This window comes from Thunnus albacares, chromosome 4, assembly GCF_914725855.1.
Source record: "Thunnus albacares chromosome 4, fThuAlb1.1, whole genome shotgun sequence".
Lineage (NCBI taxonomy): Eukaryota > Metazoa > Chordata > Actinopteri > Scombriformes > Scombridae > Thunnus > Thunnus albacares.
This window is the reverse complement of record NC_058109.1, coordinates 29,491,061-29,506,211: the sequence shown is the minus strand read 5'-3', so window position 1 is coordinate 29,506,211 and position 15,151 is coordinate 29,491,061. Positions and strand designations below refer to the sequence as shown.

At 37.5% G+C, this 15,151-nt stretch overlaps 1 protein-coding gene and 1 long non-coding RNA gene across 3 annotated transcripts; one reads left to right on the top strand and one right to left on the bottom strand.

Moving 5' to 3' along the window:
- The first annotated feature begins 55 nt into the window (after positions 1–55).
- On the top strand, positions 56–2,012 carry LOC122980607. Of its 2 annotated transcripts, XR_006403061.1 has the most exons (4): positions 56–267; positions 422–521; positions 639–728; positions 1,777–2,012. It is a non-coding gene; the product is annotated as an uncharacterized LOC122980607 (long non-coding RNA). The 2 variants fall into 2 exon arrangements; XR_006403060.1 differs by having other exon boundaries at positions 56–521.
- Positions 2,009–5,798, bottom strand: opn1lw1 (opsin 1 (cone pigments), long-wave-sensitive, 1). The gene is made up of 6 exons (XM_044348745.1): positions 4,146–5,798; positions 3,202–3,498; positions 2,908–3,076; positions 2,652–2,817; positions 2,323–2,562; positions 2,009–2,228 (listed from the first exon to the last, which is right to left on the bottom strand). Exons 1-6 carry the CDS (start codon positions 4,246–4,248, stop codon positions 2,130–2,132), a joined length of 1,074 nt encoding a protein of 357 aa, XP_044204680.1. The 5' UTR covers positions 4,249–5,798; the 3' UTR covers positions 2,009–2,129.
- Positions 5,799–15,151: the final 9,353 nt, after the last annotated feature.

Here is a 15,151-nt window from a genome sequence, read left to right as displayed (position 1 = left end):
TTCCCAAATTGGTGTCTGTCAGCGGGCCCTCGACTGCACCTGCACATCAAACTGTTTTGATCCCAACCGAATCAAAATTATTTTGCTCACTTTATCACAAAATTACATTATACAAAAATTACAATTTTGGTTTTCTTGTGCTATTCCTAACTAGCTGTACCAATGACTGCAAAATCACTAAGAAGGGTCCAACTGCAGACCTCCCTCCTGGGGGCCCTAGTTCTGTGAGTCAATGGGGTTTGAGCATGAACAGTAGGGCTGTATGAAGTACGTAAACTTCACTCACTTACCTTAGCATTCCACTGATATCAGTTTCTCAACAAATTTGACGCGAGAAATAAGCAATCCAGTTGCTGAATCTTCATTCATATTAGATCTACAAGACCTGAATTAAAAGTTTGTCCTGACTTTCGTAAGGCAGGGGCACTACTGCACTGCCGGTTGCCACTTCTTTCTTGGCCGTGCCTCAAGCTTGTGGGGGATACAGAAGTGAAGCAGCAATGCCTCAAACGACAATACATGTAAATAACGTTACTCTAAAACTACTTTTATGTCATCAAATATTACAATAAAGCTGATAATATATTCATATTTGTATCCAGAATAAATACTTTGTTGTTAAAAATGCATTTAAATAGATATTTCAATGTGGAGTCGGAGCACCTGTAAATCATAAGAGGAGATTGACCACCAAGCTCAAGACACTGAAGGAAGTGTGTGAGAAGAAGGTGAGACTCATAATCCAGCAGAACATTAAGCCTCAGGTGCCCCAACTGATCATTTCACTCTGAATAATGGGTTCTTGGATTCTAAGTACTTACATTTAGCGTTGGCATTTGGAAGAGAAACTTCTGAAATGCTAATTCATCAAGAGGTTGCCTTAAAAACAATAAAGAGAGGGGAAAGATGTAGATGTAGAGGGAAGAGAATTTGAGTCATACCTTTGTGCCATAAGGTTCACTATAAATGGAAAATTCTCGAAGAGCCATTTCAATGAACAATTTATGGCCATTCATGTTCTGTAGGCCCAAAAACGCAGAAGCCTGATGAAGGCTGAAAAAAGTTTTCCAGGCGTTTGCGCCTAGTGAGCAAGTTTCATTGGAAAGAATTGGGTCCTATCTTAGAATACGGTGTTCAATGGTCTTAATACATCCATGAGTTCCACAAATAACACTACATTTTGAGGTCAAAATGTGTAAGTGCATGGCATTTACCAAAAGAAAAGTTTGATATATTGAAAATGGATATGTTGTTTCATAATCAGGGCTTTGATGGCTTGTGACATACACATAGTTCATTTCTCAATACCTCTAAGAGCTAACTTTGTGTAGTCTGGGTCAGTTTTATTACTGGAACTAGCTGCCATATTTTGGTGGAGGTCCATCTGTCATGTCACCTAGTTGGAGCCAACAGATGTCTATCCACATGTGGCTTGTAGAAAACATGTTTTGGATATGTGAGGACATGTGCCACATACAATTTACAAATGACCTTTCCAAAAAGTTTCTTTCTAAATGCTGAAATGTCCAGCTATCATGTCATTATGGCAATGTATTTTTTAGCTGCTACCCACCTTTACTGCAGCCCTCTACTTTATTTCTGATATAATATTAATACTAATAAACTGTTGTGTAAAGACATGCTTTTTGCACCTTCTCACTTAATTATGAATATGTGATGTCTGTCTATATTGGCATCCTGTATGAAGGATGACTACTTTCCTCACAGCTGATTGGTGAGAAGGTGATTTTTTTTTTACATGTTTTGATCTGTGAGCCTGAAGAAGAACTACCCCTGGCAGGTTTGGTCTCTGGCATGAGTTACCATGGCTGCGGAGCTCATTTTGAACATGAGACAGAAAATGTGACACAGAGCGCAAATGCACATTCTAAGCCACCAAAACTTCTTTGTGAGAAGTGAGCCTGGTCCATCTGTACCAAGTGTTGCCCACACAAAAAACACTGCATGGAAAGCTTTTTTAGTATACTTTGCATTTATTTGCTTTATGTGCTTTTTTTGTGCTTTTTTTTGTATTTGCAAGAAAGCTAGCTAAAGAAAAAAGAGAAAATAAATATTTACTGTACAAGTCATAATGGTCTTTTTTCATGCAACATGTAAAACATACAGGTTTATGCAGGGGCCACAGAGGACACCTCTGTCTTTGATGTGGATACTTCAGAGCCATCATCGGCTTCTTTGCCAAAGAGCTGCAGGATGCATGTGCGGAACTGATGGGGAGAGAATAATAAATAAGTTAAACAAAACACTTTTGATTTAGACAAAGGCAGTTGATCAATGTGACAATGAGACTGTTGTGCCAACCTGACGGTTCATGAAGACGTAGATAATAGGGTTGTAGATGGTGGCGCTCTTGGCAAAGTATGCAGGCATGGCAGCAGCCAGAGGATGGAAGGCATATCCAGGGTTGGCTGCGGCAAAGCAGGCAAAAATGGTGTAAGGTCCCCAGCATAAACAATATGCCAGGATCATCACAACAACCATCCTGGATACTTCTCTCTCCGCTTTCTGGGTTGACTCTGATTCCTTCTGCTGCAAGGCAACCTGTGATAGATAAATTGGCACATTATAAGATTCTGCCAGGCTGTGATGTACTTTCTATGATGTATAAAACTGCAGGTAAGATAACTTACAGCACGGATAGCCAACCAGACTGCAAGGTAGCACAAAATGATGATAGCCAGGGGAATTAAACAACATGTAATCATAAGAACAATCATGTAGGACTGAACACCAGGGTCTTCACTTCCACTGAATACATCAGGTCCACAGGAAGTCTTCAGTCCATGAGGCCAGTACCTGAAGCAAGACAACTTTTAATTTATGTCAACTGATAAACACTCAAGATCTTTATTATGTATGTATCTGTAAGATAAAAACACAGGCTACCTGCTCCATCCAAAGATGGGAGGAGCGCACCATATAGCTGACCAGACCCAGGAGAACACAATTCCACCTGTAGCCCATTTGGCATCAAACTTGATGTTTCCAAAAGGTTTGCACACAACGACCCATCTCTCCCAGGAGATGATAGTCAGGGACCAGAGAGCAGTAATGCCTGTGTAAAGAAGCACAATACTCAGTAAAGGAAATTAACGAAATATGTAAGACCAAGAATTCCTCTCTTTGCAAACTGCTTCCAAATACCTTTCCATGAAAAAGAAAAAAAATATGACCACTCACCACAAACTGAGACAGTGTAGCCCTCAAAGATGCACATAGGGTGTCCCAGAATGAAGTAACCAAAATACTGGTTGCATACACTGATGGTACTTGCAAAAACAGTCTCTCCAAGATCAGCAATAGCAAGATTGACCAAGATCCAGTTCAGAGGGTGACGGAGTTTTTTGAACTTTGCTGTAGCCACCAAGACAAGACCATTGGTGAAGACTGATAGAACGACCACAATAAACATCCAGAGTGTTGCGACATTGTAAACCCATCGAGGAGCAATGTGGTAATTCGGACCTTCAAAGGGATCTAGGGAAAAAAGCAAACCAATTTCACATATAGTCTCATGATTTAAAATTTAATGTGGTTCATATTGTCTTATTCTGTAAAGTATAGGAAGCAACAGTACTAACTTTTGTGTACATAACACAAATCTTGAATTCATGTAAACAGTGCATAAGCTTTCTAGTGAGGAAAATAGGACTGTCTGATGCTTGCATTTAAGTTTGACAATACTGTGCAACAATATTTACTTTTTCAAACTGTCGAGCTCTAAATCCTCAAATATGTCAAATATAACTGAAAAAACCACCAAATTTAATGAATTCAGTAAGTTATGCTTTCAATCACATATTACGTCCCTCCAAACACACTCAATTAACCAAATTTAATAAGTTTAAGTCAACAAATTTCAACCATACTAACTTTCTGATGTCAGATTCAGTGTCTGAATAGTGAGCAAAAAACAGCAGTACATCATTACATTTGAATCAGGATCTAATTGAAAACTTAACTTTAAAAAGCAGACGACCACTGGCAAAAGATGAATAGATTATGATCTGCTCTGGTTTGAAGTTCTGCTGTCATTCCTTGTAGGTCCTTACTTTTTGTTACAATCACTCATATAATGCACATGCCCATCACATTATTAATAAAATAAAATGGCAATACTGTACCCTTGGTATGATTGCTGTTTGTGTAAACAAAGGCAGATCCTCTTGTTGAGTCTTCATAGTTTCGCCTTGCAGCAAATGCCTGTTTTCCCCACTCTTCTGCCATTCTGACCTTCAAAGTCGTCTTTAGTAGCTGGCCTTTCCTGTCACTCGTACCCTCCCTGGGTGACTGGTACCACACATCTGACCTTAGCTTTTATACTTATGCTTCAGAGACCTCCAATAGGATTAGGTCACAATCAAATTACAGTGCAGTGTGCTGCGTTGCAGTGACACTCAGCAAGGCAATGGACTTGAACTGTAATAAAACTATGAGCCAATTAGGTTAAGATACAAAATACCAGAATAACTGTGTTTGAAAGCGGATTTCCTTCCACCCACTTAAAATGGGGATTATTTGTGAGACCTTTGACTGACATGTTATTGAGAATTTTGAGCCATTTTTTGCCTTCATTAAGTCCTGCCGTAGTCAATATTGTCTATTTCTTACAACTATAGAAATGTTGAAATTAGTATTATAAGCAACATTCAATTTGTTTCTCAAATAATCATTTAAGCTCCAAATCAAATGTTTATTATCTCATACTTTTTGATGCAAAGAAACAATTCTACATTAGTACACTTAATATCATGGTCCGATATTGCATCCGTTACATGATATTATGTTCATTTGAGAAATAAAAACAAACCTAACAGTACAGAATTGTGTGTATCAACTATTGCTGTTGCTATTGTGTATAATGTTGTCTTGACAGGTGCACAGGTGGACCCTGGTGAGCATGAGAGGACAGCCAAGTCGTAAAGCAGCTTAAAAGTAGAGAAACACGTAACATTTCACAGTTGTTCACACATGAGGTAAGTAAGAAATCTGTAATCCCTCCGGAAAGATAGTTCACCTCAGAACATAGGATTTTTCTACACCGCTTTGATCCTACCACATACGTCATAGTCCTCATGGAAGGGCAAAGTGGAGGGGGTAAACTCAGCCTGACGTTGTGGAAAAAGAATCTAATCACTCTAAAGCACAGGCCACATTTGTTTATGGTAAGAACATGACAGTCAGAGATTTTATATTAAGTTGCAAACAATTTTTCTGAAGGTGTGAGATTACATTAAGGATATCTGACCTCTACATACTTTTCCTAGTAGTGAATTTCACATATAAATGCTGCGCACAGAATTTTGGCAAAGTGATGCAGGGACATATGGGTCTGGCAAAAGCTCTTCATTTCTGGGTATTCCAAACAAGATAGTGTGTCTTCGGGGGACAAGAGCAACCGGTGATTAGGGAATGTGTTACTGTCTCTGAGGCTTAATTACTGTCTTTACTGGCTGCTACCCTCTTAATTAGCTCAGTCTGCCTTTTGGATATGTCATAATTGCCAGCAAGTGTTGCGTGTAAATGCAAATGCCAACCAGCTGATGTAGCTCATGCAACTGAAGTTGCATGGCTGAATTTGAGAGGATTCATTCCAAACATTTTGAATCCATTTTAGAAAAAAAAAGCTCCCTGTAATTCACCAGCTAACATTTTAGAAACATGTGCTTTTTTTCTCAAATCAAATTATTATGCAGTCATTGTCATATAGCGATAGCCGTTTCATTCAAGTATACTTCAAACAAAGTGCTTGTTGGATCAACTAACAGAGTCATAAAACCCCCTTTCTGATGGCCTTTACTGCCAGGTGTGCGAAGGTGTGTGAAAGTAGGCAACGTTTCTCTTCTCTCTCAGGCACTCTTTTTCATTCCTTACACAACTACTTTTCGTGTGTACAACAGATAGCAACATCATGAATGCCCTCAAGGAGAGACTGTCCAAAAGTGTGCCATTATCCCCATTTGTAGAGTTCATTGCGCCAAGGCAACTCAGACATACAAAAGGAGCGAGGGCATTCAGTCATTAAAAACAGTTTCAAAAACTGCTTTCTAAGTTATTTAAATTTCTCTAGAATTTGACTGTGATGATGGCTGACCTTCCCTCTCAACATAATATTTAAGGCACAATTATAAAGACCAGTACTCTTTTAGGCTCATGAGACCATGATGTTATACAATACGGAAAGAGTGAAAGATCAACAGAGTGTGCTGTTGAGGTGCAAATGGAGTCCTGCTAAATTTTTAACATGTTTGTCAGATTTCAGATGGGATTCCAAAATAATTCCATCCTATAAAATTCAACCTTTGATAGAAAACAGAACAGTTTTTCTGTCAAAAAAAACTGACTGATACAATTGTGTTTTTTTTCATTCAAGGCTTAAATAACTGCTTCGAAATAAAAGCCACAGAGCGATAAAAGTTACACATTTTGTTAGTTGCTTTACAGCAGTGGGACCAGCCACATGTGTAAGTCATAGTATCATCAGCAACAACAACCAGCTCCAGGATAGACTTCCGGTCCAATACACTTCCGGTCCGGTCATTACATCAACAGTATAATAGGTCCTAAAGTGAGGGCTAATAAGATATTGTCTGATATTTTGAATTAAAATTAGTTTTGAAATTAGTATAATTTGATGGTGTCACTCTCTTGCCCTTATCGAATGTCAATGAGCTAATAGTGCACAGTTTGCTATTTTAGTAGAATGTTTAGGTCAAAACCAAAGGGGTCATGATGAAGTAACTGGTGCTCTGCCAGATGGGTCAGAAGTTGCACTGTTACAACTTGTTCAAACTTATTTAGATAAAACATGGGATTAATTGTTTTGTAGTGTAATTCAGTAGCTTCAGTAGCATTATCATTTAAAGTCCAAGTGAAATTTAATTGCCTAACTGCCTGAGAAACCTCAGAAACCAAAAGTGAGAAATTCATACTTTAAATTCTGTGATTTCATTATGGTGCCCCATAGTTTAACATTATTTCGATTAAATACTGTGCCATCATAGACTTAGATAGCTGAAGTACTTATTTTGATACAGCAAATCAAATCTTGAATAAAGCAATAACATGGCGTTCAATCATAGGCAGAGTAGATGGTCTCACTGAGCCTGATAGCATCTTGCTACACAAGAGCCTCAGACTCTCAACAACAACCCACATTAGCTTTCCTGTTAAGTCTCCTGCTTTTCTAGCTTACGAACATGAACACATATCTTGTCCTGCAACTTAGCTCATTGGAGGAGCCACCAAACAAACACTCCCTGGGGAAACCACACTGCTCACATCGGTTAGAAGACTGGGTGGCTAATTAGCTTCTTAGCTACAACACATTAAACAGCATGTCAACATACCTGCAAATGTCACTTTGGTCCCATTAGATGCTGTTAGATGTTTGTTCATTGCTCTTCAAAATCCCTATTGCACTCAGTTGTTCAAATACAAAGTTGAGTAAATAGTTGTGTAAAGAACAAAAAAAATCTAACCCTGACTAGCAAATAGGGTACACTTAACTTTATCAAACTAGCATAAGCTAGGGGTAAAGCAAGCTCAAGCAAAGTTGACATTGTACTTGCAACCTGTAAGTGCTGCAGGTCCATAATATATATTCAACTCGGTGGTAGTTATGTAAGTAAGGATGAGGGAGAACCAGAATTCATCTTTACACATTTGACACATTGAGCATTCACCAGCAGGTAAAATTTTGTGTTCTGGGCCAGCAGAACTGTTGTCAACCAGATTTCAATTGGCCTAAAAACAATAGCCGACCTCTCTCACAGGAGACATTTGGACAATTCACAGTGGTAAAAAGCACAGATGTAAATAAAATGAATGAATTTTACTGGTTTGGTTTTTATAAAAAAAAACATTCGATTGTTTGACATGTATTTACTATTTTAAATAACAGTATTTGTTGTATTTTGCGACATTTGGTCCCGAAGGGCATTTAGTGGGGGAGATCAAAGACAACTTTTGTGGTGAGATTAAAATTAAATGAAATAATGAAATGAAATAAAAGCGTCAATATAAGCAAACTAACTGCAGCAGTGATTTGTAGCCTTATACTTTTGATAGAGAAATAAAAGATACTTGTCACAGTTATGCAGAACATTAAAAAGGTGAGCAAGATCCCATTTTAAATGTTCTGACTGTTGGTTGAAAGTTTCACTGGATTGAAAGTGAAGAGTATAGACTTTAGGCAATTACTCCAAAACATCATGAAAGGATAAGGCAGGTGATTTTCTATATCTTTCTTATTGTCAACAAATCTCATTTACAGAGCCAAGCCAACAATGAACTGATCCTACTTACAAGTGTTGTGTGTATATCCAAATCCGGATATATTGTATTCCTCTGTGCCATACACATCCGTTGTGCTACAGTTTTATCAAAGAACTTCAGTACAGTCTTGAGGTTGTGATATATAGCACAACAAGGTAACAAAGCACTGTAAACAGGCATGCGCAGTGGCGTCTGAATTGCTCTCCTGAGACTGAAAGTGTTATTGCTATTATTAGTCTTTGGAGCTGTTTCTAAATAATCTACCATAACCATAGTATTCGGGGCGAAGGTACATGTCACCAAGTGCAACTGTGCGGCCCACTGAGGTGTTTTTAAGTGAGGTCTATGGCACAGACCTTGCCGTAGACCTCAGAGTTTGGCACAATACTTGTAAAAGTAGAAAATCAGTTCACTGTTTACTTATTGCAGAGTCTGCTATCACTGACAACTTAATGGTCTCCCTCATTAAGTTTTCTGTTAATATTGTTCACCTGGCCTCGTTATGTGCCTGCTCAGCTGCCTCTCATCAGATGTTAGTCTCTCCAGAAGAAGGTTGCCTCTGCGGTCTGTATTAAATGCCCAATACAGTAGATTAGCCCACCAATGGGTTAGGGTTACCTAACCCATTGGTGGGCTAGGTAACCTAACTCATCTGAAACTTTTTGTCTTGAATTTTCATGGTCCCTGTCCCTGGGGCAGGTGTATACACAATGTTCAGTATGTGCACAAAAGCCATGCATGCAAGGTGCATACCATATACTAGGGACCTTTATTGTCTGTACTCCCAAAAAAATTATCTGTAAAAAAACAACGAAAAAACATGCATGCACCATTTCCCACACATAAACTGGTATTTTAAAAACAGAGCGTATGGGGAGATTGTGCTCATTTTCACTTCAAACTAGGTGCACACAATCTAAGTGTGAAATGGTCAAATGGAAATGAGAAAAAAGGTAAGAGATTGAATCTAATTTTCACAATTAATGTTTTGGTTTGCTAGCCAATTTCACTGAGCTTGCTTGATGTTTTTTCTGTCTGCACACCTGTTTATAATCTGCTAATCATAGGCTCAGGTAAACTTAGTTGTTTAGATGTCTATTCGATGTTGTGCATTGGGTCCTAGGTCAGTACATCATTGTTACAACCATGTGTTAAAATGACTTAGATGTTTGAGAGTAAATCATAACTTGCTACTCTCATGCAAATATCGTTTTGTAAAACTAGCTGTAAGTTATTTTAAAAGAGTCTTCATCTGGATCACACTACAGTGAGAGGGGTTTGAGGCATTGAGGATCTTTTGGCTACTACCTTCTGCTTTCTCATTCAATTCAAGGTTGTTCAAAACAGATATGACTTGCATTGCCTGGTTAAGAGCCTCAAGAGGCAACTTTACATGATTGAAATATCATGTAATCATAGGTGGAGCAATTCTAACAAGTCCTCCAAATTAAACGACCGCATAGTTCGTTTGACCTTTCACTCGCGGTTGGAAGCGAGAAGCGAATGGCGGTATTCTGCAGAAAAGTCCACTAAGTCCACTTTTTGCAAGTTAGGTTCTAACCTGCCACCCAACCCACCACCTCTGAATATGGAAATTTGTCACCTTATATAGACATCATCAGAAATACACCACTTCCCCAGGTCATAGTTACTACGGCTGCTAGATGGCATCTGTCACTCAAACGTAACTATAGGTCATTTTTGGCGACTGACATTATCACCTATAGTGTCGTTTTTCTTGGGAGGACAGGCTCAGCAATTCGCTTACAGCTCAGTGATATATAAAAGTGATATTATATGTCTTTAAGAAATAGTAAAATATATTGAAATTTAAGCTACATTTGATGTTATCTCTGTTTATCTTCGTTAAAGTATTGTAGAGTAGCAGTTGTCACAACAGTTTATCCCCTCTAAGTGTTGACCTTTAAACTGACCCGGTGAAATGCAGGTGAGGATTTCTGGTGTCCCCAACCCACCAGAGCATATTATGCGGACAACTCAGGTTCTTCCACAAAACAGATTAACACAGAGTAATTACCTCTGACATGCTCACGCCATAACATTTTAATCTCTCCGGAATGACAGTTCACTTCAGGAGAACACAGAGGTTATCCAAAGCTGCTATGGTGGTTTATTTTAATCCGTTGATTCTGTGTTTTTCTCAAATCCACTTCATGAGCAGGTAGCCAGCTTGCAGATTTGACAAGAGCTACACATGGGACAAGGACTTTACATCAAGAAGAGGAAGGATCCTGAAACTGAAGAGATCTGTAAACTTTTCTTCTATTTTCCACTATTTCCAAATATGTCTGTAAGCATATTAATATTAAACTTTGCCGAACTTCCTCTATAGTTATATATTATATTGCTTTAAATAGCTTAACTGCTCCTTTTGATTAAAAGCTAAACAAGAAGTCAAACATGTTAAGTTAACTAATATCTTTGGGAAGAGTATTTTGCTTTCAGTATGTTAATATAAATTTACACATCATGCAAGAGGTGGGGTTAATAGTAGATATTGTTGTTTTTCTAAGCCCTTGTGATTCCTATTTCCATGTGCTCCATATGCATGTCTTATTTATATGATGTTTCAGCCATCGGGCCTTCCTCAAGATCAACAATAATAGTAGGAAACAGGCACTGGCATGTTATGTAGGCCACACCCTTGTAACACAACTGATGGTTATAGACAATCCTGTTCCATCATTAGGGGGAGAAAAATAATCTAGAGGCCTTCAATGAATCAAAACTCTTAACAGACAGTGACAGGAACTACAGCCAATCAAATCCCTTTAAACAAAGTGACAAGAACCATTTTGTCTCATACCACATATAGAGATTTAAATGTTACATTACAATTCTTTGGTTAAGTACTGTATATTCAAAATGTTAAAAAATACATTTATTTTAAATCAATTTCCAATAGATATACAGAAAAAGTTAAACCTGAGCTCTAGATGAACATCATAAACAACTTAATCTAAATATCCAATAAGTAGAGGTACATTACAGAAAACCCTTCAAGTCATAATCTATATTCAATCCATGAGGTGACAGGGAACAGTGGATCCAATACACAGATCCAATACACAGAACAGTGGATCTCAAACAGTGGATCCAATAGTGTGCCCTCCTCAAAAATAAAACATTCACCTTACCTCCTCTTGGGGGGGAGGGATACCTTCTCAATACCAATATATTTTAGAGGAGAAATAGGATGATTAATGATGATTAGTTCTGTTTTTGCATCTAATATTGCTTCTGTGCTCAGCAATGCAAGTTTTTAGTGCTCTATTCGTCTTTCCAACATATGACTTACCCCAAGGGCAAGTGATAAGATAAATGACTGACTTAATGTGATATGAAATAAATCCTTTTACAGGGATCTCTTTACCTGTGTGAGGATGTTTAAAACTGTTACGACGGTAAGTATACTTACACTGACCACAACAACACAGTGGCGCTTGCCCTCACGGATAGGTGCTAAAGTAGCTTGGGCTGGTATTGATTGAGGATGAGCTAAATATGTGTGTACCAGGTGGTCTCTCGGGTTTTTACCTCTTTTACATACCATGAAAGGTTGTTCTTTGAATATACCATTGAGTTGAGACTCAGATTCAAGTGTATGCAAATGTTTTGTTATTATTCCTTTTATCTGTTCTGTACACTTAGAATATTCTGTAGTAAACATTATATGGTCATTTGATTTCACTGTAGGTTTATTTTTTAAGAGATCAGACCTAGATCTGTCTTTTACTTTAGTGGCAGCATCATTTAGGACAGATTTATTGTATCCTCTTTGTTGAAAGTTGTTTTTCATTCATTCCTGTCAATATCATCAGTTTTCTGGCAAAATCTGTAAAACTGACTAAAAGGGAGCCTATTTTTTAATGGTAAGGGATGATCAGAGTCTGCCCTTAGTAAAGTATTTCTAGCTGTAGGTTTTCAAAACAGATCTGTACACAAGTAATTTTTCTTTGTAATGATCCATAAATCTAAAAAAAACTGATGCATTTGTAGTAATAATCTATAGTAAATGACAGAAATTCAGAACATGAGTTGAGATATGTAGAAAATGACACTTGCTGGGTCTTGGACTCTTTGAACAAACAAAACATATCATCCAAATACCTCTTCCATAAAAATATATTCTCCTTGAAGCCATGATTAGAGTGAATAAACATCTCTTCAAACAAGCCCATATACAAGTTGGAAAATGAGGGTGAGAAGGAACTACCCATAGGTAGGGGTACCTTTGGGTAGTTCCTTCTCACCCTCATTTTCCAACTTATATATGGGCTTGTTTCTGAATATAAAAGATATCTTGGAACATCCAACAGTTGTGTATTGAAATCAACTTGCCAACTCCAAAAGACTTTGAGGGTTCTTTTAGGGACTTCTGATAGAATTGTGTTTTGAAAGAAAGTATTCCAGGGGCTCAATACCTCCATCATGCAATATGGATGTACAGATAGCATTCTCACCAAGGTCACTACAGTAAAAAAAAAAAGTTCCTCCTCATCTAAGAGAGCGTCAGTGGATTCTATAATGCTTACTATGTGTCCTGTGTCCTTTGTAAAGGAAGCAAGGTTCTCAGCTAATGGTTTGATAAAATAATCTACAAAGGTAGACAAACTAGAGGTGAGAGAGCCAATACTGGCAACAATGGGTCAGCCTGGAGGATGTTCAAGACTTTTATGTATTTCTGGTAATGTATAAAAAGTAGGAATGATAGAGTGTTCAACTTTTAGAAAGTCATATTCTTTTCTAGAGATTTCACCATTCTGCAATAGATTATCAGGGGCTTCATGAACAATATTTTTAAAAGACTGAGTTGGTTCCCCTGGAAGTTCATTGTAAAAAATCTCATCAGAAAGTTGTCTTAGACATTCATTAACATAGTCAACTTTATTCATGACCACAGTAGCATGCCCTTTGTCTGCTTGTTTAATGATAGTTGATTCATCTGAATCCAAGTCCTTAAAGGCAGCCATCTCTTCTCTGGTTAGATTTTTTTAAGATATATGACTCTATTTATTTTTTTAAAGTCAACCTCTTGTTCCACTAGTCTACAATATGTCTCAATAGAGGTACTATGGTTAGAAGGAGGTACAAACACACTTTTGCCTCTAAACATGTAGGCTACTCTTGTTTCCATTAGGTAATGTAGAACTTGGTGGGTTTTCTAGTTGCTCTGAGATGGATCCATTTTGTTTGAAAAATTCCTTTAGACATATGTTTCCGCAAAACTTGAGCAGGTCTACTTTAACATCAAAGTCTTTGACATGGTTAGTAGGCACAAAAGAGAGTCCTTTGTTTAATACCAGTATTTTCTGGTACCAATATTTTTTAACAGTTGTACAGTACAGTTCAGCACACATGGCAATGCTGCTGCTGTAAAGGAGGCTCATTATGAAGTATGGCGCCATCTGTTGGCCGAATGCTGGACACGTCTACATCTTTTAACCTTCACATACTGTTCAGGGTCAAATCTGACCCAATTTTACATTTGAGAGCAGTAAAAATACCCTAAACACTTTTTTCTTTAAGCCTGAAATTGTATGACTTCTCCTAATGTGATCCAGGCTATACAAAATAGGAAATATTTCAACTTTTTAAAAAAACATTTTTGTGCAGCTGATACACATTTTTGTAATGTATGACCCATATTTATTCAAAAAAAATTACTAATACTAGGACCATTATATAGTGTGATTGTAATGGTTGTTTTTTTTCTCCATAAACAAAAAGCATAAAAACTAAAGAATAAGCTGCTTCTGCTTTCTCAAAGCTTCATTAAGGATTAATCACACATTTATCTGTGATAAGGTATTTATGAAGGATTTGTGGTTCAGAAATTTTGTATAGAGGCTAATTATGAGGGTGAAGGGTCAGAATATGAACAGTATGTGAGGGTTAATTGACAGTGACATCTGTTATTTTGTATACATTTGAAAGTTATGTTTGATAATTCAGAAGATTTATTTCAGACATGAAAGAATGGAAGAACTGCTGGACAATGGAAGATGTGTCAGATGGAGAAAATTTGAGTTGGACACCACTCTCCTTGTTTATTTATCCTTTAATTAACCACCTAATATCTAAGACAAATTAAGAAGTAGCCTAGATTTGGACCTGCTACAAGTTCCTACTACAAGTGTTTGCGTGATGCAGCAGAGCCAACAGTGTGTAAATGTTCTAATCAATTACCGACTGGCAGTCTTCCAAAAACCTGGTGGTAGTAGCTTTTTCAAATTTCTTAGTGTCAGTACAGTGCCAGTCAAATGTTTGGACACACTGTGTCCTGTATATCAAGTTTTTGTTTGTTTGTTTGTTTGTTTGTTTTGTATGGGTCTTTTTTGGAGTGTTCTGTTGTGCTCTTGTTGTATACTCTGAAACTGCCATTCTGTTATTTGTTATAACTGATGTTCTGAAACATATCAAGTTTCAGAATATCCACCCTGAGCTGAAAGAAAATGCTGCTGTTTGGGGTCTTTATTGAGCACTATTTAAAAAATGGGGAGTCTAAATGAAGAAGAAATGTGGGGTTGGCTTGGGTCAGTTTGCCAAAAGGGTGTAAGGACCATTTTCTTTCAGTAACTGCCATATTAGTTAGAGCATGATAGAGCTGAGTGTGTCTCCAGTCTATAACTTTGGCAAGCTTGCAATGTGTCACAAAGACTTTCACTGATCACATAAAGTAACACACTGAATGTGAGACATTAAATATTTTGTTTATCTGGAAAACACCGACTGCACTGTATGTACTTTACTTTTCCTAAATATATCCCATTAATCTCTACTATCTGATGGGTGTTGCAGTTTTCATATTGTGAGTAATCATTTCTCAAAC

Bases quoted from the DNA above. Each gene is read 5' to 3' on its own strand.
- opn1lw1 (XM_044348745.1), bottom strand. From the start codon at position 4,248: ATGGCAGAAGAGTGGGGAAAACAGGCATTTGCTGCAAGGCGAAACTAT. The intron at 3,499-4,145 runs GTACAGTATTGC...TTTTTTCCCTAG, and splicing joins AAACAGCAATCATACCAAGG to ATCCCTTTGAAGGTCCGAAT. The intron at 2,229-2,322 runs GTTGGCACAACA...TCTCCCCATCAG, and splicing joins ACGTCTTCATGAACCGTCAG to TTCCGCACATGCATCCTGCA.